The sequence below is a fragment of the Tupaia chinensis genome, unplaced genomic scaffold (assembly GCF_000334495.1).
Source record: "Tupaia chinensis unplaced genomic scaffold, TupChi_1.0 Scaffold000216_1, whole genome shotgun sequence".
Classification (NCBI taxonomy): Eukaryota; Metazoa; Chordata; class Mammalia; order Scandentia; family Tupaiidae; genus Tupaia; species Tupaia belangeri.
This window is the reverse complement of record NW_006159691.1, coordinates 2246319-2267854: the sequence shown is the minus strand read 5'-3', so window position 1 is coordinate 2267854 and position 21536 is coordinate 2246319. Positions and strand designations below refer to the sequence as shown.

The 21536-nt window shown below is 41.3% G+C and overlaps 1 protein-coding gene across 1 annotated transcript in view; it reads right to left on the bottom strand.

Moving 5' to 3' along the window:
- PTPRT (protein tyrosine phosphatase receptor type T) overlaps window positions 1-21536 on the bottom strand; it is a 1472724-nt gene that overhangs the window by 781832 nt on the left and 669356 nt on the right. The window contains exon 4 of the mRNA XM_006147596.1: window positions 13541-13812. Coding sequence (XP_006147658.1) covers window positions 13541-13812 — 272 coding nt within the window. The remainder of the gene's footprint in view (window positions 1-13540; window positions 13813-21536) is intronic.

The window sequence follows — 21536 nt, the reverse complement described above, 5'->3', positions numbered from 1 at the left end:
TTCTTCTTTTCTTTTTTTTTTCTTTCTTGGAGAGGTTTTTGCTATAGGGTGTGTGCGCTCACCAGAAAGACAGAGAGAGATAGAGAGACAGAAAGCAAGGAATCACCCCCCGGGGGGATGGCCACACCACAATCCCTTCTCCTCCTTTCTCTTCTTGGGATCTTGGGCACATACACACATGCGCCCGGTGTGAGTTTAAGCCACTGGGTGTAGGACTTGAACCACGGTCAACTACATGAAGTCCAGTGACATAAACATTACGCTAACTGCTGGTCCCAACAGAAGGCCTTTCTATAAGAAATCATGGCATTCTCTATGGAATATTACTCAGCCAAGAAAAAAAAGACCCTAGCATTTGATAAAAAGTGGTCAGATATGGAGGATCTATTCCTGAGTGAAACATGCCAGGATATGAAAGAAAGATATTGTATGTATCCATTTAATATATACTGACTATCAGCACTTTATGATGAACAGCACTTTATATTGGAGAACATAAAAGCAAAGAAAATAATTACCGATACTGAAGACAGTGAGGAACAGGGTGGGAGAAAGGAAGAATATAGAGAAGGATAGCAAGAGAATAAATAAAGAGGCATGATAATTAGTGGGACACAGAAATGGTTTATTACCTGTTGATGATAATATGTATAGTATTCTCAACTGGACTGGTCTGAGAAGTATTTCATGTTGGGTAAATTCTTTTTATAAGCAAAATGATATATAGTGATTGAGCGTTAAAAAATAATGATAATAATAATAATAATAACAACAACTTGGAAAAAAATGATGAAAAGCTATTTGATGATGTGGATAGTAATGTCTTTGTCTTGACTGAACATGATATTCCTTCTAGAAAAAGAAAAGAAATGTAATATAGTGTAAGGATATATGTGATTCAATGTAACATAAACAAGATTATAATAAAAATACATAAAATATAATAAAGGAATCATGGTCAGACAGTGGTGCAGTGGCAATGTGATGTTCTATGAGACTGACTACAATGAAACTGTCCTGGGTTCACATCCAGATACCTCCCTGAACACACTGGCACATGCATGCCCATGATCCAGGGCTGGCTGAAGACGAGGATAGATTGCAGCATGAGAACCTTGCCAAGGATGCCCACTTCTCTGACTCTTTGTCTCTGTTTCTGTCTCTGTCTCTTTCTCTCTCTCTAGCTTGCTCATGTAAGAAACAAAGTTAAAAAAAGAAGTATGTTATACCTCTTTAAATAGAATATGGCTCATTTTATTTTTTTAAATAATCAAAGAAAAACAAAATTCAAGTCTATAGACAAATATTATTATAAAAACTAGAATGTACAAAGTAAATACATTTAAAAATAGCTGAAAACATTCAAAGTGTCATAAAAATGACAAAAGTAAAAAATTCTGTTGTGACAATAAATATAAATGGGTTAAAACAGAGACAAACTCTCATATTGTTTAAATAATCAACGTCTAATTGCATGTTGTTACATAAGCACCTAAAATAGAATGACTCAGTAACCTTAAAAATAACAAGTTGAACAAGAAAATAGTAAGAAAACTACAAACAAACATAAACAATTGTTGCAAAGACAATGTAAAAGCATCAAAGTAGAATTCTAAAAAGAAAACTAAAAACCATGAAGTGAACTATTGGATCGTCAGAGAAGTCATGACTCATTTTTGCATAGAAAAACAGAAAAATGTGTCATGACTTTTCCAGTGACCTAATTAAATTATCCATAAAACAAAAGAATAAAGTAAGAGACTCAAAATATCTAATTAAATTGTCCTTAAAACAAAAGAATAAAGTAAGAGACTCAAAAGGAAAAAAAAAAAAAAAAAAAAAACAGAAAATAAGAACACTTGAAGATTTTAATCCACATCTTGGACTCTGATTAATCAAATAGGAAAAAAGATATAAAGTACAAATATAAGTAACAATATTTACTAGATATGTGTTAATGACTAAAGAAAAAACAAGAGTTCCATTCAAATGATCATGAATTCACAAAAAGATCATATATGAGGCTATAGTATAACAAATTCTGAAGAAAAGAAAATTGTATAAGTTTGGGTCTATTTTCAATCTCTTTATAGTTATGTAATATATTCTTAATAACTACCACACCCAAGTATGTGTTGTATGTTAAAAGTCTGAAACAAATTTAAAAGTCAAGTGACAAGCTGAGAAAGATGTGCATGACATACATGTCAGCAAAAAAGAAACATAATCCTATTTTGTGTCTAAAACAAGTCTTGAGACTCAAAAGGAGAAATAAATAAGCCCTTCAAAAGAAAACTGGATGATTTCAACAGGTAATTCATAAGAGATGAAGTAGGAATGATATTCATCTATGTATGTACATTTTTTAAAATGATATAGTGGATGACCAAAAGGTATCCCAGAAGATACTGGCAGTCTTGGGTAGAAATGATCGCCCTATCAATATGTTTCTGATGTGAGGGTCTTGATCACAAAAAGTCTCCACCCAAGACCTGGCCAGCTCTAGTTCCTGGGGAAAGACACAAGGGAAAGGATGATGCTTGGACCCTGTGAGATTGAAAGACCTGCCCAGGTATTCTGTGGGGAAGAATTGTCATCTTTGGTCACACACACTCACCAGGAATCTCAAATCAAAGCCCTTGAAAAATGAAAGTCAAAGACAGAAAAGTCAGAAGAGTGAGCAAAGAAGTCAAGAGACCATTCTAGTGTTATCTGTGTATAGGAGCAGGAGGGTAAGAGTGGGAGACTGAAATAGGCCATGCACTCTCAGTGGTCCTGTCAGTACCTGGAGGCTGGAGTAGAAGGCTTCAACTCAGAATGCCAACTTCTCTGTAGAACATTTCCCAACCCCATGGCTGTCATGTGGACCTCCTGCCCACGATCCTGCCCCAGCAGCCTAATTAGAGACCTCTTGGTGCAGATGGTGGGCAAATACACAGAAAGTGTGCACCGGTCTGTGTGCACAAGGAACTGTGCAAAGTCAGGAAGTAATTTCACTTGAGAGACTCAGAGATGAGTCATGCTCAGCCCCTCAAAAAAGCAGGTTTTGTGCCCACATGGGGGAGGATGTGGATATCTCAGGCCATGATTAAAGGAACATGGTGAGGCTTTTCATTGTTGTTTATTGCCAGAGGGCACATGCACTAGCCAGAAAGAGAGAAAGAGAAAGATGAAAGCACTCCCCCCAGTGGGGTGTGGTCATGCCACAATCCATTTTCCTCCATTTCTCCATTCCATCAGGATTTGGGGCACCCAGAGACATGTGCCCACTGTGTTTTTCATGCCACCAGGGCCATGATTTGAACTGCAGTCCATTATGTGTGACCCAGTTCTCCATGCACAGGGCTTAACCACTGCACTACAAGACTGGCCTAGGATCTAGTATTTTATCCTCACCTTCTGTAGTCCTTGAGCAGAAAATCTGTAGAGCAAAAAAATTTAAGGGGCTTCACACATTTTCTTAAAGGATAAGAGAAAAATGTGTGCTCATCAGAATTTCTCTTAGGAAGAGGACCATATACAGTTTCATGGGGAAGGATCGCTTAGAGTAAAATTAAGAGAGACTCTCTCCCCACACAAGCCCAAGAAAGCCTGTAGAAGACAAGGAGGGCGATTTGCTGTTTGTACACAGGAATGGAATGGAAGAGAGAGGAGATGGCATGGAGCCCCAAGGGTGAAGAACAGCCCCCTGGCTGTGATGAACCTTCCTGAATTGTAAGTGAAGTTATTAAACCCACAGAGTGCTAGACACCAGGGAAATTCCTGAGAAAAGAACTGAATTTCAAGTCCAGCTGAATTAAACTCAGGTGAGTCCTAATTTCATAGTTCTACATAGCAATTATAAGTGCTGAACAAAAGGTAATTTTACCTAGGCAGGTGAGGGAGAATAGAGCAAGCAGGTGCTACAGTATTAATAAGAGTTATTTTATTATTTTTTTTTAATTTTAGGATTGAAAAGTTCAGAATCATTAAAAATATAAAATAGAATTAATATCTCCTGGAAAGGGACAGGATCTGACACACAGGGCTTAACAGGTATTTAATAAGTGCCTGCTTTCAGAGAGCAGGCAGGTGCGGGGGAGGGGCTACAGAGGCACATTCTCACCCAGGCCCTTGCAGAAGGCCTGGTGCCAGAAAGCCCACTAACAAGAAAGATGAAATTTCTGTGATTATAGATCCAAGAGTCAATTTTATGACTATAAAATATGACTTTAATAAATTAATACATAAACCATCGAGTCTGAAGCCCAGCAACGCTGAAAAACAAAACTGTGTTTCCTCTACAGAATCGTATGTGCAGTACCAGAGCTCAAAGTCTGGTGAATTTTAAAACCCAGTTTGCTAGAGCCTTTGAATTTCCTGACATGCCCCTATTTCATGGCACCGTACCTACGTGTGCATACCCAAGTGTGCTGTGAGTTTCAGCATATGCGTAAGTATGTGCTTGTGCCTGTGTACTCCACTGTGTTTTGGCCACATGCGTATCCATTAGTGGCTGGGTGTGTGCCTATGACACGAGTCTTTTCCAACTGCTGCTCTCAGCAGATGAAATGTAATGGTGCTATAATGGCCAACACGTTAGAGATGAGAACATTCTCCCAGATGAGGCTGTTTATCACAGGAAGGCACGGAGGTTACCAAGGACAGACAAAACAACAGTTTTGGCCTCCACTGTCCTTCCCTTTTCTTCTCCTCCACCTCCCTTCCTTTCTTCCTTCAATTGCTGAGGCCCACTGCAAAGCTGACATGATGCTCTATACGTGTTACCTATTAATAATTCAATCTGCTAAAGAACTCTTCTTTGTACCTACTACCCTCTCCATTTTACTAATTAGAGAACTGTGATTCGGAATAATGACAGGATTCTGCTAACATTACACAGCTAGGGAGCGGAAGATTCTCAGAATGAGCACGCAATTTTCCCTGGGCGAGGTACTGAGCTTGGAGCCAGAGGACATACTCAGAATCATGGGAACTCTAATTTGCCGGTAATGTCCCCTACTCTCAAAACTACGAGACGTTGCTATTTAATACAGTAAATTACAGATAAATGAGAGACACAGTGCTCACACTTCCCATAGGGCTGGGACATAGGAGGCACTCAAGGAATTTCTTTTTTCCTTCTATAGCCCATCAACGAGTATGGCAAATAGAGGGACTATCCCCCTTTTGGGTTAATTTTCCTCCTTATTGGATTTCATCTTGTGGCCCCATCCTGTACCCACTTGCATCAGGCTCTAGACAAAGAGTTTCTAATTAGAACCCTAAGGCCTCTATGGATGTGTCCGTGGCTTATAGAGTCACATGATATTTACACTCAGTGACACAGTGGTGACAACCCAGGGACCAGAGTACTTGGGCTCCATTCCTGAATTTGCCTATCAGTTACTGTATGCTCTTAAACTACATTATCTCTGGACCCCAGGTTTATCATCTATATTGAAGTTCAGCAAATTTCGGCCTGTAGGTCAATTCTGGCCTATTTTTTTTTTGTCTATAAAGTTGTATTGGCACATAGCTATGCCCATGCATTTACATATGGCTGCTTTCGCAGTATAACGGCAGAGTTCAGTGATTTCAACAGAGACTGTATGGCCCCCAAAGACTAAAATATTCTCAGCCTGGCCCTTTACAGAAAACATTTGCCTGATCTACAAATGAGGATGAACCAAAGCTACATGTGCCAATAAACATTCTATAAATCTCTACGGATAAGGAGACTGTAGATGTTGTCATCCAAACTGGGGCGCATTACAGAACAGATGCTCACAACAGTTTCACCAAGCTGAGCATAAACCAGGGCTATCCCAGACAAACTGAGCTCTAGGGCCACCTATTTCTAGAATACTCTCGAGAGAGTAAGGTGGTCACATGACAAAAAAAGAGGACCAAGGTCAAACTGAGAGGGGAGACAGTAATAAACACCAACAAACAGGTTTCTCTCTGGCTCCTCAGAACCCCCACTTGACTGTGAGTCTGTCTTAAGGGTAGACACCATGGAGCTTTGCCACGATGTCATGACCTGAACCACATCACCCCTCACCACAGAGAATCCCAGGGAACAAATGTACTACAACACCTGCCCTGTGAGTCATACAGAAGGGACTCTTCCAAGATGTACAGATGAACACTTCTCCCCATATTTACATACTTGCACAGGCAGAGAATATAAGGTTATGCCCGTCCTTAATGCACTCTTGAAAAGCAGAAATTTCCAAAAACAAGGTATTTCTCCTAAGTATTACATAAAGTAACTCAGTAGTAAAACCCAAGCTAAGCTGAGCTGAGCTGAACTGGCCTGACACTATTTATGGTCTGTATTTATCCCACTCAGGTGAACATGTGTAAGTTTTGCTGTAGGAAGATTAGTATATTTGATTATGAGATGTTGCCTCCAAGCTTCTAGGGGTACTATAAAACATACGCTATATGCAAATATATTAACTGCTCAATTCCAAATATTCTGAATTCTAAAACATATCTGACACCATGAGTTTTAGATAAATGTTTGCAGACCTGGTACTAGTGAAGCATACTACACAAAGGGAAAAGACACAGAAGTAATGAGGCCAGCGATATGTTATTTGTCTCAAAACTTCTAGGATAAAATACATCACACTGTTAGTGACCCACATGCTAAAATCAAAGGATTTTTCTTTTAGCGTCTTTCATTGGCAGGTTATTGTTGTTCTAAAGAAGGGAGCAGGGGCTTGATCTGGTGCAGAACGATTACACCCACAAGGCCAGACTCTGCCTGACTCACCTCTACATCATGGACATCTGGCATCTGCCAGGCTCAGACAGGACACCTGCTATGCGACTGACAAATAGATGAGTAAGCTGAGTGAGTGACAGAGCAGTAGTCTGCGAAAACAGGTGTGTAACTGTGCTACCACCTTCACCAAACTTAAAATGAGTACTTTCAAGGATTTTTTTTTTTTCATTTTTCTTTCTCAGTTCCTCCTCCTTTTCCACTTCCCTTCTACCTTCCCTTACATCTGTCTCTGCTTCTTGGCCACTCCATAGATGATCAGAGGAGATGAGGAGGGGGAGAATCAAAGGAAATGTGGTCCTATGCATGACTATTTAGACTCCTCCCCTCTTCTAAGCTCTTTACAGCCTCCATGGTGGCCAGGCTAACTTAAACTAATTCACAGTTTCTGCTGGGCAAATATGTTATAGTATTATCCACTCCTTTAAGCCTCCTGAAAAAGGCTCCAAAATGTAAATCTTAAGACCTTCAGGTTAGTGGCAAAGTGGTTATTATACTGGACTCCACATGGCCGACTGCAGTGTGAGTCCCAGATCTGGTAGCTTGAAAATCATAATGGATGCATGTGTGTGCCTGTTCAAGATCCCAGGAGGAAAATGGAGAAGAAGGAATTGAGGCATGGCCATCTCCCCAGAGGGGTGATTTCTTACCTTCTCTCTCACTGTCTCTGTCTCTGTCCTGCGAGCACAAGTGCTCTAAACTATAAAAAAAAATAAAAATAAAAATAAATTTAAAAATGCCCTCAGGCCCTCAGACCAGATTCAGAGACTAAAGGAGGCAGCTGCACAATTCCCAGTAATGGAGCATGAAAACTAGCAGAACCAACACTATGAAGGCCAGGTCCCTTCCGAGAGCCAGGTTTTTGTATCACACTGTTCTTTTTGTTTTGTTTTTAGTTTTTAGTTTTTATTTTTATTATCATCATAATCTTTTTTATATTACATTGGATTACATATAATTTTACAGTGTATTACATTGCTTTTTCAAAAGGGAATGCCATGCATGTCAGTCAGTACAGAGACATTAATCTCCCCGCTTCAACATTCAATATCTTTTCTATGATTTTCCCAATCATTATTATTATTATTCTAATTATTTTTTAAAACAGTCGATCACTATTTCTCATTTTGCTTGTAAAAAGACTTTACCCATCATGAAATACTTCTCAGATCAATCCAGTTGAGAATACTATACGTGTCATCACCAATAGGTAATAAGCCATATCTGTTTCTCACTAACGTCCTGCCTCTCTATTGTTCTCTTGCTATCTTTCTCTATCCTCTTCTCCTCACCTCCCCCATTCCACACTGTCCTAATCTCGTTAAGTACCTTCACTGCTTTTATGTCCTCCAGTATTTCGCTCTCTATCATAGAGTGCGGATAGTCGGTATATATTGAGTGGATACATACAATATCTTTCTTTCATAGCCTGGCTTACTTCACTCAGCAATAGATCCTCCATATCTGACCACTTTCTATCAAATGCCAGGGTCTTGTTATTTTTTATGGCTGGGTAGTATTCCATAGAGTATATATACCACACTTTTCCAATCCATTCATCAGTTTGTGGACATTTAGGTTGGTTCCATGTCTTGGCAATTGTGAATAATGTTGCAATAAACATTGATATGCACCACATCCCCGCCAACACTTCCCATTTCTTATATTCTTAATCTTTGCCATTCTGACGGGGGTTAGGAGTACCAGAAGTGACCCACCCTTTTGAGAGCCTACTGAAAAAAACTGTGAAGCTGAGGGTAAGAGATAGGGAATCAAGGATGGGGGTGGGGGGAAGCAAAACATACAGGAAACAAGAAATGGAAAACTATTTGTTGACAATAACATGTATGTTGATGTGCTTGATGGAGACAATATACAGTATACTCTGGATGGAAAATATCATCTTGTATGCTGTAATGATGTACAGTGAATGAACATAAACAAATAAATTAAAAAAAAAAAGTTTCAATCTGGAGGTCAGCAGATGTTGTAGCAGTTACAACACTGGACTCCCATATGGTTGGCTGTGGATCAAGTCCTAGACCCAGTGGCTTGAAAATCACATAGGGTGTGTGTGCATGCGTGCCCAAGATCCCAAGAGGAGAATGAAGAGGAAAGAACTGTAGCATGGCCATCCACACTGGGGATTCCTCATTTTCCCTCTCACTGTCTTTTTCTCTGGAGAGTGCACGCATCCTAAAGCAAAAACCTCAAAAAAAAAAAAAAAAAGGTGCCAGTCTGGGGCCAGCCCAGTGTCATGGTGGGTGGCGAGGCTGACTCCCTTATGGCCAGCTGTGCAGTTCAAGTCCTGAAGCCAGTGGCTTGAGAAATGCTTCAGACATGTGTGCATATGTGCATAGAAATCCCAAGAGGAGAATGAAAAAGAAGAGACTATGGCATGCTCTCCCACATGGGGGATGCCTCCTCACTTTCCCTGTTCCCAATCTCTCTTCAGCTAATGCATGTGCCCCATAGCAAATTAAAAGAAAAACCCATTTCAATCTATGCCATTTAATATATAAGCAACTAGTCATGTGTCACAACTGAAATGTGGTTAGCAAAAAGCTCATTTTCTTTTATTTTATTCCATTTTAATTATTTCAAATTCAAATTTAAAACCTGATACTTGATTCAGTAATCAAAAAAATTTAAGTATGTTTGGAACAACTTTCGTATATTAATCTTTTTTTTTTTTTAGAAAAGTCTAAACTTCATAAAATCTAATCTTCATATTTCATAAAATGCAAATACAGATCATGACTGCCAGTAAAAATGTAGCACTTGTATTAAAACTTGCTGTGAATGAAATATCCACTGGGTTGTGAAGACTTATTAAGAAAGAATGGAAACATCTCACTAATAATTGTTTAAATTGATTCCATATTGAAGTGATAATATTTTGGATACTGGGGTAAGTAAAATATGGCTTAAAAACTCAGCTGGTAACATGGTGGCTAAAGCACTGGAGCTCACAGGGCCAACTGCCCAGTTTGAGTCTCAGACCTGGTGGCTTGAAAATCATGCTGTGCATATGTGCGTGCATGCCCAAAATCCCAGGAGGAGAAGGGATTATGGCATGGCCATGCCCTCACGGGGCCCGGGGTGGGGGGAGTGAATTCTCACTTCTCTCTCTTTCTGTCTCTGTCTGTCTATCTGTCTCTGTCTCTCTCTCTGTCTCTCTCTCTTTCTCTGTCCAGCAAGCACATGTATCATACAAAAAACTGAAAAAGGAAAAGTAATTTGACCAGTTTCTTTTTACTTTTAGGTCTACTAAAATTTATCAATGACATATGTGGCTCACATTGTATATAAATGGGTTGTCGGGAAAATTATGATGCAGTTTTACACAGAAAAACACATCAGAACTTCCCCAACGACCTAATATAATAGATAATACTAGATTAGACTGTGGGATCATACAGAATGGGCAGGGACCAGCAATTAGCATAATGGCTATCTCACTGGACTCCCATGTAGTGGACCACGGTTCAAGCCCCGGACCCAGTGACTTAAAACTCAACACCGGGCGCATGTGCATGTGTGCCCAAGATCCCAAGAACAGAATGGAGGAGAAGGGATTGGGGTGTGGCCATGCTCCCTGGGGGGTGTTTTCTCGCTTTCTGTCTCTCTGTCTGTCTGGCAAGCGCACACGCCCTATCGCAAAAACCTCTCAAAAAACAAAACAAACAAACAAAAAAAACCAACAGAACAGGCAGAAAATAAGGCTCTACCTCCATGTGAATTTTGGTTATTTCTTATTATTTCTGAGTCTGTTTTATCATCTATAAAATGGGTATAACAGCACGTGCCTCTAAGGATCACTGTGAAGATTAAACAAGTTATTGTGTATAAAATTTTGTAGCTTGTCTGGAAGATGATAAATACTGAAAAAATGGTGGGTATTATCATCATCTTATATTACTACCATTAGCTCATCATCTTCTCTCCCCTACATCTAAAAGGAATGCCATGAATGTGTAACAAAGGACAAGAAAATTATTCTAAATAGAAATCACAAGCTATTGAGTATAAAATGGAAATATATATGACAAGCATCTAGGGTAAGTATTTTTTTTAAGAATTATTTTATTTCACTTTATTTATTTTATTTTAATTTGGCCAGATAGGGACAAAGTGGGAGAGAAACAGAGGTGGAAAATGAGAAAGCAAGCCACCAGGCCTGGGACTTGAACTGTGGTTGGCCATGTGGGAGTCCAGTGCCCTTAAACACCATGCTACCTGCCGGCCCCAACTAAGTATTAAAAGTAACTAAATATTACATTCTGATTTCTAGTTGCCAATGCAATGAGGAAATAAAACTTGAATTATTTTATTATATAAACCTAACAAGTGATGTAGATAAATAAATATATTTCTAATACTAAAATAGGAAAGAACTGTATCGTGGACACTGAACGAGAGGATTCTAAGAAGACTCCCACCATTAGTCTTGCTCTCCTCATGTCCACCTTCTGTGCAGATGCTAGAGAAATTTCTCCAAAATGCATATCTGACTATGTCACCTTCTTACTTAAAACCTTTCAACTGTGGGAATGCAGATTGACAGAAAATGGGCACCAGGAATTTTATCTTTTTTACTTTTTTAAGTGTTTGCCAGAGAGTGGGTGCTCTCAGAGAGAGAGAGAGACAGAAAAAGAAGAAAACTGAGAAAGCACTCTACATGAGGGATGGATACGTTGCAATCCCTTATCCTCCATCTCTCCCTCCTTTTGACATTTTGTACGTGTGCACACACAGTTTGCATATTTTTCAAGCCACCAGGACTTTCAGGACCAGGACTCAAGTTGTGCAGTCTGCCATGTGGGACCTAGCTGCCTTAAGTACCATACCACTGGCTGGCCTCAGAGATCTCAATACAGTGATGGAAATATTCTCAAACCAGTTTATGGCAATTGTTACATAACTCAGTAGGTTTACTAAAAAGCACTGAATTGCACACTTAATTTAAGTGGATTCTGGCCAGCTGTGGTGATGCAGCATAATGCTAAGGTCATAAGGCAAAGTTCCTGGTTCGTGTCCCAAGGCCTTCCTGTGCATGCCAGGTGTGCACACACAGGCCCATGATCCAGGCTGGTGGAGGCTAGGCATAGGATCACCCTGACAGATCCTGTCAGGGATTTCTCTTTCTATCACTTTCTCTCATGGGAAAAAAAAAAAAAATTAAAAGTGGACTCTAGGGGCCAGCAGATGGCATAGAGGTTAAGGCAGCTGGATCCCCACAAGGCCAAATGCATGGTTCAAGTCCCAGACCCAGTGACTTGAAAAACACACCAGGCACATGTGTGTGTATGCCCAAATCCTCAGAGGAAAATAGAGGGGAAGGGACTGCAGCATGGCCATGCCTCCTGGGGGGTGATTTCTTACTTTCCCTTTCTCTCCCTTTCTCACCATCTCTCTCTCTCTATCATAAGCATACAAACCCTAGCAAAAACTTTAAAAAGATAAAAGAATTTTATAACACATAAATTGTTATCTCAATAAAGTCCTTTAAAAAAAAATTTTTTTAACTGTGCAAGCTAAAATGACCTGGAGCCATGTTCTTCCAAGCATGCTCCACGGACTGGTGCTAGTCTGTGCTCTTGCCATCAGTCACAGTGTGATAACAGGGACACTCTGAGCAACGGAGGTATTTAGAAACTGTTACAGCAATTTGGCTTTGCTGTGACAGTTTTTGTGTGTGGTTTATAAAAGTACTGGCTCACAAAGAGTCTGTGAGGAAAGTAGCCCTTCTCCAGACCAGACGTTACTACTCCAGATTAGAGAATAAATTCCATCTCCTTAGCCTGGCTTTCAAAGACCCCAATGACCTACTTGTCCTCACAGGCTCGTCTCCTTGTATATCCCCTTTTTAACATACCCTAAACGACTTAGACTTTCCAAAATCTGTTTTATTTCTCACTCTGTCCTCTGGCCCATCACACACTGTCCCTGAAAACCCAAGTGTCTTTTCCAATACATTTTTATTCATCCTTCAAGATTCATCCTGTCATCTCTTCTTAGAAACCACCCTACTTGCTTTCCCCACCAAACACCTTCTTCCTAGGGGTGATCTTTGACTGCTTATCTCATTTCTCTGAACCTCAATCTTTTCGAGATTGGGATAGTAAAAGCATATCTCTCATTTTGCTGTTGTAAACATTTATTTTATAAATCAACCTCAGTAGCTATTTCCTTTAGCATCATAGAGAGCCACATGCATCCTGCTGTACTGTAATTATTAGGTATGAGTCTCCTCCTCCAAATGATGATTTCTGAAGAGTAAAGTGCTCTGTTGAATCACCTCCATATCCGTAGGGCCTGACTAGGAGGAGAGACTCAGTAAGCATGATTTGGATGAGTGAATAAAGAAAGTCCTTTCTAGACCTAATGAAGACAGGGAGGGCAAGAGGTATATGAGGTAAACTATTTTTTTTTTTAAATCCCAGCCATGGTGAGGCCATGAGGTAGCATAGCAGTTAAGGCGTTGAACTCCCACATGCGTGACCATGGTTTGAGTTCTGGACCCAGATTCTTGAAACTCATGCCAGGTGTGTGTGTGTGCATGTGGGTGTGTGTGCCCAAAATCCCTAAAGGAGAGTGGAGAAGAAGGGATTGTGGAATGGTCATACTCCCTGGGAGGTGATTTCTCACTTTTTCCCTCTCTGTCTCTCTCTGTCTCTCCAGCAAGCACTCATGCCCTATAACAAACAAACAAACAAATAAAAACTCTTAAAAAACAAAAACAGAAAACAGGTTAAAATGCCATACCTGATAGAAATGTGGCCAGAAGGTGCTGATGGCAAGCTCTGCTTTCACCCAGCCCTCAGTGACGACTCCAGACACGTTCCAGACAGGATTCCCCTGGGGCCCACCGTTCACCTTCACATAAACATTCAAGGCCCCTGGGCTGGACCTGTCACGGCTGGAGAAGTAGTAATGGAAATCGATACAATGGGTGTCATTCTCCTTTAGGGTAGGTAGAAGAAGGTGGGCTTTCTGGCCAGAGGCTCTTCCGGAGCTGTTCACCATCATAAAGGACCCTGGAGACAAGAAGGACAGGAAGTGGAGACAAGGAGAGAAAAATAAAATCCTTATGAAAATTAGTTACACCCAAAAAACATGGTGGCTAGAGGACTAGCCAGTGATCAAGTCACTCTAGTAGTGTCTGGTTGACCTGGGGAAGCCCATCCTCTCTCTTGACCTGAGTATCTCCTTCTGTAATTGGAAACAAGGTTACCATTACAGAATGGTAGCATGTATGAAGCCTTTCTACAAAGGAGATGATCTATAGACACAGCTGAAATATTACACCAGCGGCTCCTGAAGAAAGCATGGAATTAAAAGCTCAAGAATTTAGCTTAAGAAGATGAACTATAACCTCATGCAAGCATGGGCTGTTTCAATGGAGGCATAACTTCTACAATATCAGAGGTGTGAGTATTCCAGCATATCATACGTAGAGTCTTGCAATCAGTACAGAGAACCATGTACTAAAGGTAAACATATATAAGTAGAAAATATTGAAGCAAGCAAGGAAGACCCTGAAGAAATGTGAGGACCAATTAGACAATGTTAAGGAGGAATGGAAGGCAAATTGCACTTGCTAAGCACTTACAGGGGACCAGTGCTGATATTAGATGTCTTATTTATACACTATTCCATTTTATTTTCAGATTGATTCAGAGAGAGAGAGAGAGGATTTTTGTTTTACTTAAAGATTGAATGACTTACCGTAGACCACTTGATCAGGGAAGGAAGGACCCAACTTCTCTCTAACTTCAAAGTTTATGTTATAATTAGTATTTGCAGAAAGCATAACTACTATTTCCAAGCATTAAAAAAGCTGTCTCAGGGCCAGCAGGTGGCATGGTGGTTAAGTCCACTGGATTCTCACAAGGCCATGGTTCAAGTCCCAGGCCTAGTGGCTTGCTTTCTCACTTTGCCTCTCTCTCTCTGTCTCTGTCTCTCTCTCTCTCTGTTCAAACTAAAATAATAGTAATAATGATTAATAAAATGAAATAAAACTTTTTTTTTTAAAAGGCTGTCTAATAGAAAGGAAGTGATTCTCTTTTAAGTCACTTAAATAGATTGAATGGGTGCTCCCACCTGGACCCATGTCCTTTGCCATGCACTTTGCAGTTCCTCCCAAGAAAAGCAGTCTGTCCTCATCCCTTAACTCTGGGCTCTACCATGACTTGTCTTGTCAACAGGATGCTAGCAGAATGATTCAAGCAAAAACTTAAAATGTGCTTGCCTCTTATACTATCACCGTTTCATGAGGAGAATGTGCCCCAGGTAGCTACTGCCCCTTTTAAATTGGGATGAAGATAAGCACACATGGAGGAGACCTGAGCTCAACTGATAATGAAGAACCAAGCCATGCCACCCCTGCAGCTAAAAGAATGGCCATGTGGCCAACATTCCAGGATAGATCAGTCAATTCAAAATTTATGCACAAACTCACAAGTGTGAGAATAAAGGTGTATTGTTGTTTGCCACTGGATTTCCTCTTGGTTTGTTATGCAGCATTATTGTGGCAATAGCTAATTGATAAAGTTGCCTGAAAGGGCAGATTCACAAAAGAAACCACAAGGAGGCACATTTCACCTCACTGTGCAAAGGATTTTCTAATAAATCCAGCTGGTGCAAAATGGGATCGACTATCCAGAGACAAATGAGTTTCCCTTCACTGCAGGTGGCTAAACAGCCTGGACAAATGAAAGAGATATCTATGGAAATTCCACAATCAGCTAGGAGGGCTGAACTCTGTGACTTAAGAGTCCTATGAGTCTATGAAATAAAGAGCATCATAAAACACAGTAGATAAACTCAGGTAGTTCTGGGATGAATATTTCCACTTAGAAAATCACTGTTGCTTTGAAATCTGATTTTAACCACTACAAACTTCGATTCAAAATGAAACCTTAAGACTACTTATCCTCAGCAAAGATGAGCTACTTCAATAATTCCAAGTCATCTCATTCTTCCACCTTAATACCAGAAAGACAAACGATAGCCAGTTAATAAGTATTGGGATGTCCACTGTTTTCTTGGGGTTCTATAGAGTATTATTCGTCTGGGTTCTGACTGAATTTTTAAAAAGACACAGGAGACAGAGGTCAAAACTTCCACTTTATTACACACAAAGTTGTATTAGAAAAAGTAATGAAGACTTGAATTAAGCTTCCTGCATCTTCTTCCCTAAACTGGCATGCAGAGCAGCTGGATGAATCCCACCCACTGACTCTTCCCAGGTTCCTAGGACCAGGCCTAGTGACATGATCACTTAGGGCAGCAGTCCCCAACCTTTCTGGCACCCACCTCATGGAAGACAATCTCTCCATGAACATCTGAGGCAGGGTGATCTCAGGATGACCCAAGCACACCATGTCTATTGTGCATCCCATTTCTGCCACTACCACAGGACAATATACAGTGAAATAATCACACAACAATAGAGTTTGCACTCTCATAATAATCAATAGTGCTGTTGACCTGACAGGAGACAGAGCTGAGGTGGCAACTGAGTAATGGAGAGTGGCTACAAACACAGATGAAGCCTCACTCACTCACCTGCCACCTGCCAGCCACCCCCCCCCACTGCTGCCTAGGAGGGAGTTCTTAGGGGAGGGGGCCAAAAGGTCATGGACAAGCTCTAGTCAGTGGTCCAGGCACTGGGGACCCCCGACTCCAGGCAATTGGGTGTGTGTATACTAAAAAGTAGCCAACATGGAGCACAATGACAAGGACAGAGAAACCTGAACTAGTGGCTGTTAGAGTTTAGCCATCCCACCAGTCCAAAAATTCTCCCACTTCTTGGGGTAGAAGTCACTGGAAATAGAACAGTTTTTGTCAGTGTTATCCAGGACAGTAAAGTTTCCGAGTTTATGTCCTAAAAGTAACATACAGAATGAGTGGAGAGATATCTCCCAACAAGATGCGACCTAATTATCAAAACCTCCCAGTGAGGCAGCAAAGACCCATTATAGGGAGAGAAACTGAGGCTCAGAGAAGAGTGGGCCAGCATTCATGCTCTTATCTGCCTGTACGCCTGTATCCCCACAGCATCCCAGGGTTTCCTAGGACCTACGAGCAACCACCACAAAGGTTGGGTAACTGCCCCTGCCATGAGGAGTGACACATGTCCCTGCCTCTGCCTGAGAAACAAGGAACATCTGGCTCTCCCCACTGTGAATCCCATGATGGACATTTCAACACCTGCTCTCCTCCTAGTTCACACCAGTGCACATGTATCCTCAGCTTCTTACAATCCACAGCAGTGTGGCAAGTTTCTCTCCTACCAGCTCATGTTCTCTCTTCTTTTCATCCTAGCTTCAGTAGCAGGGCAGGTTCACTGAGGAGATGGAGTTTACTCTGCTCCACATGGCTTTATGCTCAACTATAGAACATCCATCTATCTATTCCCAGGAGGCTAAGGACAACTCTCTGTTTTGCTGTTCCCATGACTATGGATAAAGAACACTGCTATTTCCCTGGAGCAGAGCTGGTGACAGTATTTGGCCCTCCATCAAATTTCCAGGTACAGTAGTTTCCCTTAATCCACAGTTTTCCTTTCCACAAGTGTCAGTTCTCCATAGTCAACCACACTCCAAAAATAACCAATGGAAAATACTAGAAGTAAACAATTTATAAGTTTTAGATTGTGGACTATTGAGTGGCATGGCTCCATTCCACCAAGGGCCATGAATCATCCCTTTGTCCAATGTATCCACACTGAATATGTTATTTGTTCATCACTTAGTAGCTGTCTTGGTTATCGGATTGAAAATACATGACATATATAGGGTTTGGTACTACCTGCACTTTCAGGCATCTACTGGGGGGTCCTGGAACACACCCTTGTGGATAAGAGGGAACTACTAGAATGAAATTGTTACCTGATGAGCAAACCTGGTTCTTCTGGGCACATAATTGGACTATATTCCCCAGGATTCCTATATACAACTAAGTTCTAGTCAAAAGAGTAAAATTATGATGTGTGGCACTTCCAGTCTAGCTCATATAGGTCACCTCAATCTCCACCCCTAAACCTCCAAATTCCACTATCTTTTGTCTCAAACTATGGTCCTTGGACTAGCAGCCCTAGCATCAGTGGGGAGCTTAAGAGAAATAAGCTAAGGCCCACCACAGGCTTACTGAATCCAAATCTGCATTTTATCAAGATATCCTGGTGATCTGTTTTTACTTTAAGGTGTGAGAATCACTGATCCATTTTCTTTTCGCATCTACCTGCTGAATGTTGAGGATTTCAAGAGCCTAAGGGAGGGTAGAGTCACAGTAAAAAAAAGCCAAGTTCCCTAAATGACCATGACCATGACCAAGGCCACTACCTATTTGGAACATTCACTCTAGGCTTTATGTAAAAAAAGAATAAACTATTACTGGGTTACCACACTACGGAAACTTTGGAGTTTACTGCCACAGGCAGCACTATCATCATTGTTTTGGCACTCCAGTAGGGCTCCTGTTTCTGACAAGTCCCTTTATTCAAGGGGCTAAGATGGGAAACATTTTAAATAGGGACATCATTAAGAGCAGTAACCCCAGGTGGTAATCTGGGAGGGCATTTGAAATGGAGAGAACAGCATATGCCAAGGTACAGAAGCAAGAAACTCTGGCATCCAACCACACAAGTGCAGTTTCTTAGGGGAGGTGGGACCAGCCACCAACAGTCCCCTCCACATTTAGCTCTCCTTATGGAAGTCTGGCTACATCCTCCAGAAAGAAAGGAAGCCTGAGTTGAGCATAGACTTGCCTGTCTAGAGATTGTTCAGGAGTAAAAGCCCCTCCTCATATATCAGCAGCTCAGTGGGGCCCTCTTTGATCAACAGGTTGGCATAATTAATATCATTCCGGGGCTGTCAGTTTCCTGGAGATCAAAAATGAGCCTGTCATTATGCTGAGATCAGTCAGAAACAAGAAAGAGGGAGACAGTAAATACATTCTTTTCCCTTAAAAAAAAAAATCCACTAACGTGATAAGGAACATAAAACAGCATTAGTTTCTTCGTAGTTATTATACTTAGCACTGAAAATTGTGGAATTAAACCAGGAAGTACTCTCGGGCTGGCCATAAATTTTGCATTTTCCCCTTAGTGCATAATAATGCCTTGATAAGCGCCCCGTTATTGATGTGTCTGCAACATAGATCCCCCTTTTGGAGGCAAAACGCTTCTCCATAGCAGATGGTGGCTATTGTGTTTACACATGAGCACCTCAGGATTGCATTTCCTCACGTCGGCAGTAAAAAGAAAGTCCTAATTGAGTTTTTAATGGCTTTGCACATTGTTCATTAAGATTACATGAGTGTGCTCAGGCGACTGGCAGCTGAGGGCCTGGAGCTCTAAGAGCTCAGAGTGGTCCCCACAGACAGGTTGCACCGCCAACTTCCAGGGCCGGCACTGACGTGAAGGGGACTGATGGCAGCAGGGACCCAAATGCTACCAAGAGCCAAGCAGCTGGGGTGTCATGGCATGAGTCCTGGATCTTCAGTCAAGAAAACTGGGTGTCAGTCCCACTTCTGTCATTTCTTAATTGTGCGACTTCTAAAAAGTCAGTGAAACTCCCTGGACCTCAACGTCTTCATCTATAAAATGGGATGATGAAAATTGTCCATCAAACATTTTGTTTGTCTGTTTTCTGTGACTATTTAATGACAAACAGCAGCACTTAACTGAATGAATGTTAATTTCATAAAATGACAAGCAGATGACAGCAGGCCCACTGCAATTTATCATGACTAATGTTCATTGGGAACTTCCCCCCTGATAAGCATTCAACTAAGCATCTGTAGTATACCAAGGAGGTACTGTCATGTTGTCCCTTTTTTTTTTTTTTTTTGCCTTAGAGTGCACATGCTCACTGGAGAGAGACAGAGACAGCGATAGAGAGAAAGCCAGAAAGCATGCCCCATAAGTCATGGTCACACTGCAATCCCTTGTCTTACATTTCTCCCTTCTTTTGGGGATTTTGGGGCATGCACTCAGCATGGGACTCAAACCATGTAGTAGGCTATGTGGGATCCAGCCACCTTAACCACCCGGCCATAGGCTGGCCCACTACTCCTGTTTTAAAACAAGGAATACTGAGAAAGAGGGTAAAGTCATTTGTCCAAAGCCACACAGTCAGAAAATGGTAAATACTCAAACCAAAGTGTCCATAAACAGATAGGGTTTAGACATGCACTTTTCAAACCAATAGATAATAGCTGTATGAATCTGCTTAAATTTAAGTTACTTAAAATGAAATAGAATAAGGAATCATTTCCTTAGCAACAGAAGCACATTTTGAGTAGCCAGCAGACACACGTGGCTAGTGGTTACCATATTAGATGGTGCCAAAGATGTAGAACGCCTTTAGAGTCACAGACATTTCTGTTGGGTAACACAGATCTAGATATTGTGGATTATTCATCAAAGCATATCAAGTTACATCTGGGTGGGATATAAGAACTCAAGTAAACCAACCTATACGTTTTGTAAACGCCAGTCGGGGAGCATCTAACTTACCCAAGATCACACAACACACGAGATTCAGACCCACATTTCCTGGTTCCCATTTCAGTTTCCATTACTGATGTCTCTGCCCCTCTTGCCAAAGTCATATAGGCACAGGTATGGATCCCCGGAGAACTATTCACCAAGGTAAAAACATATGTTACCTCCAGGAAGCACAGGGGCCCTTGGCATTCAACATGTCATATGCCTTTTAGAAAAAGCATGTGCAGGGACCAGCAGGCGGTATAATGATTGCATCGCTGGATTCCCACATAGGTAACCTCAGTTTGAGTCTTGGACCAAGTGGCTTAAACCTCATGCCAGACACATGTGCGTACATACCCAATATCCTGAGAAGAGAATAAAAGAGAAGGGATCAGGGCGTGACCATCGCCCCTAGGGAATGATTTCTCACTTTCTGTCTCTTTGTCTCTCTGGTGAGTGCATGCCCCTATAGCAAAAATCTCTCTCTTAAAAAAAAAAAAAAAAAAAAAAGTACGTGCATACAGAAAGGGTACTCACAGCCTTAGCTTTGACAAGCAGTTCATCATCTCCTTGCTGAGACCGTACTCCTGGTGAGTAAATATAATAAAGGCTGCTTCTAACAAGAGTGCTCTGCCGATCGACTGGTCTGCACTGGAATCCCAGCTGTACCTCTTTTCCCTGGATGATCTCAGACAAATCATGTAAAGTCTCTGAGTCTCAGTTTCATCTTCCACAAAATGGCCACAAAAACATATCTGGGGATCAGCAGTTAGCATAATGGCTATGTCGCTGGACTCCCACGTAGTCGACCTCTGTTCGAGTCCCGGACCCGGTGGCTTAAACTCACACCAGGTGCGTGTGCGTGCATGCCCAAGATCCTGAGAGGAGAATGGAGGAGAAGGGATTGTGGCATGGCCATCGCCCCTGGGGGGTGATTTCTCGTTTTCTCTCTCTCTCTCTCTCTCTCTCTCTCTCTCTCTTTCTGTCTCTGTCTGTCTGGTGAGCGCACACACCCTATAGCAAAAACCTCTCCAAAAAAAAAAACCAAAACATATCTCACATTGTAGTCATGAGCATTAAATAAAATACGGCTTATAAAGTGCCTAGATAAGGATTATTGCATCATAGATACTCAAAAATAGCTCTGGCCCAGCTGTGGTGGCATATGCTGCTAAGATGCTGTGTTCCTCAGGCTGGGACCACATGAGAAGCCTGGGTTCAATTTCCAGTCCAACCTAAAGGCTCTATGCAGTGGGTGCATGC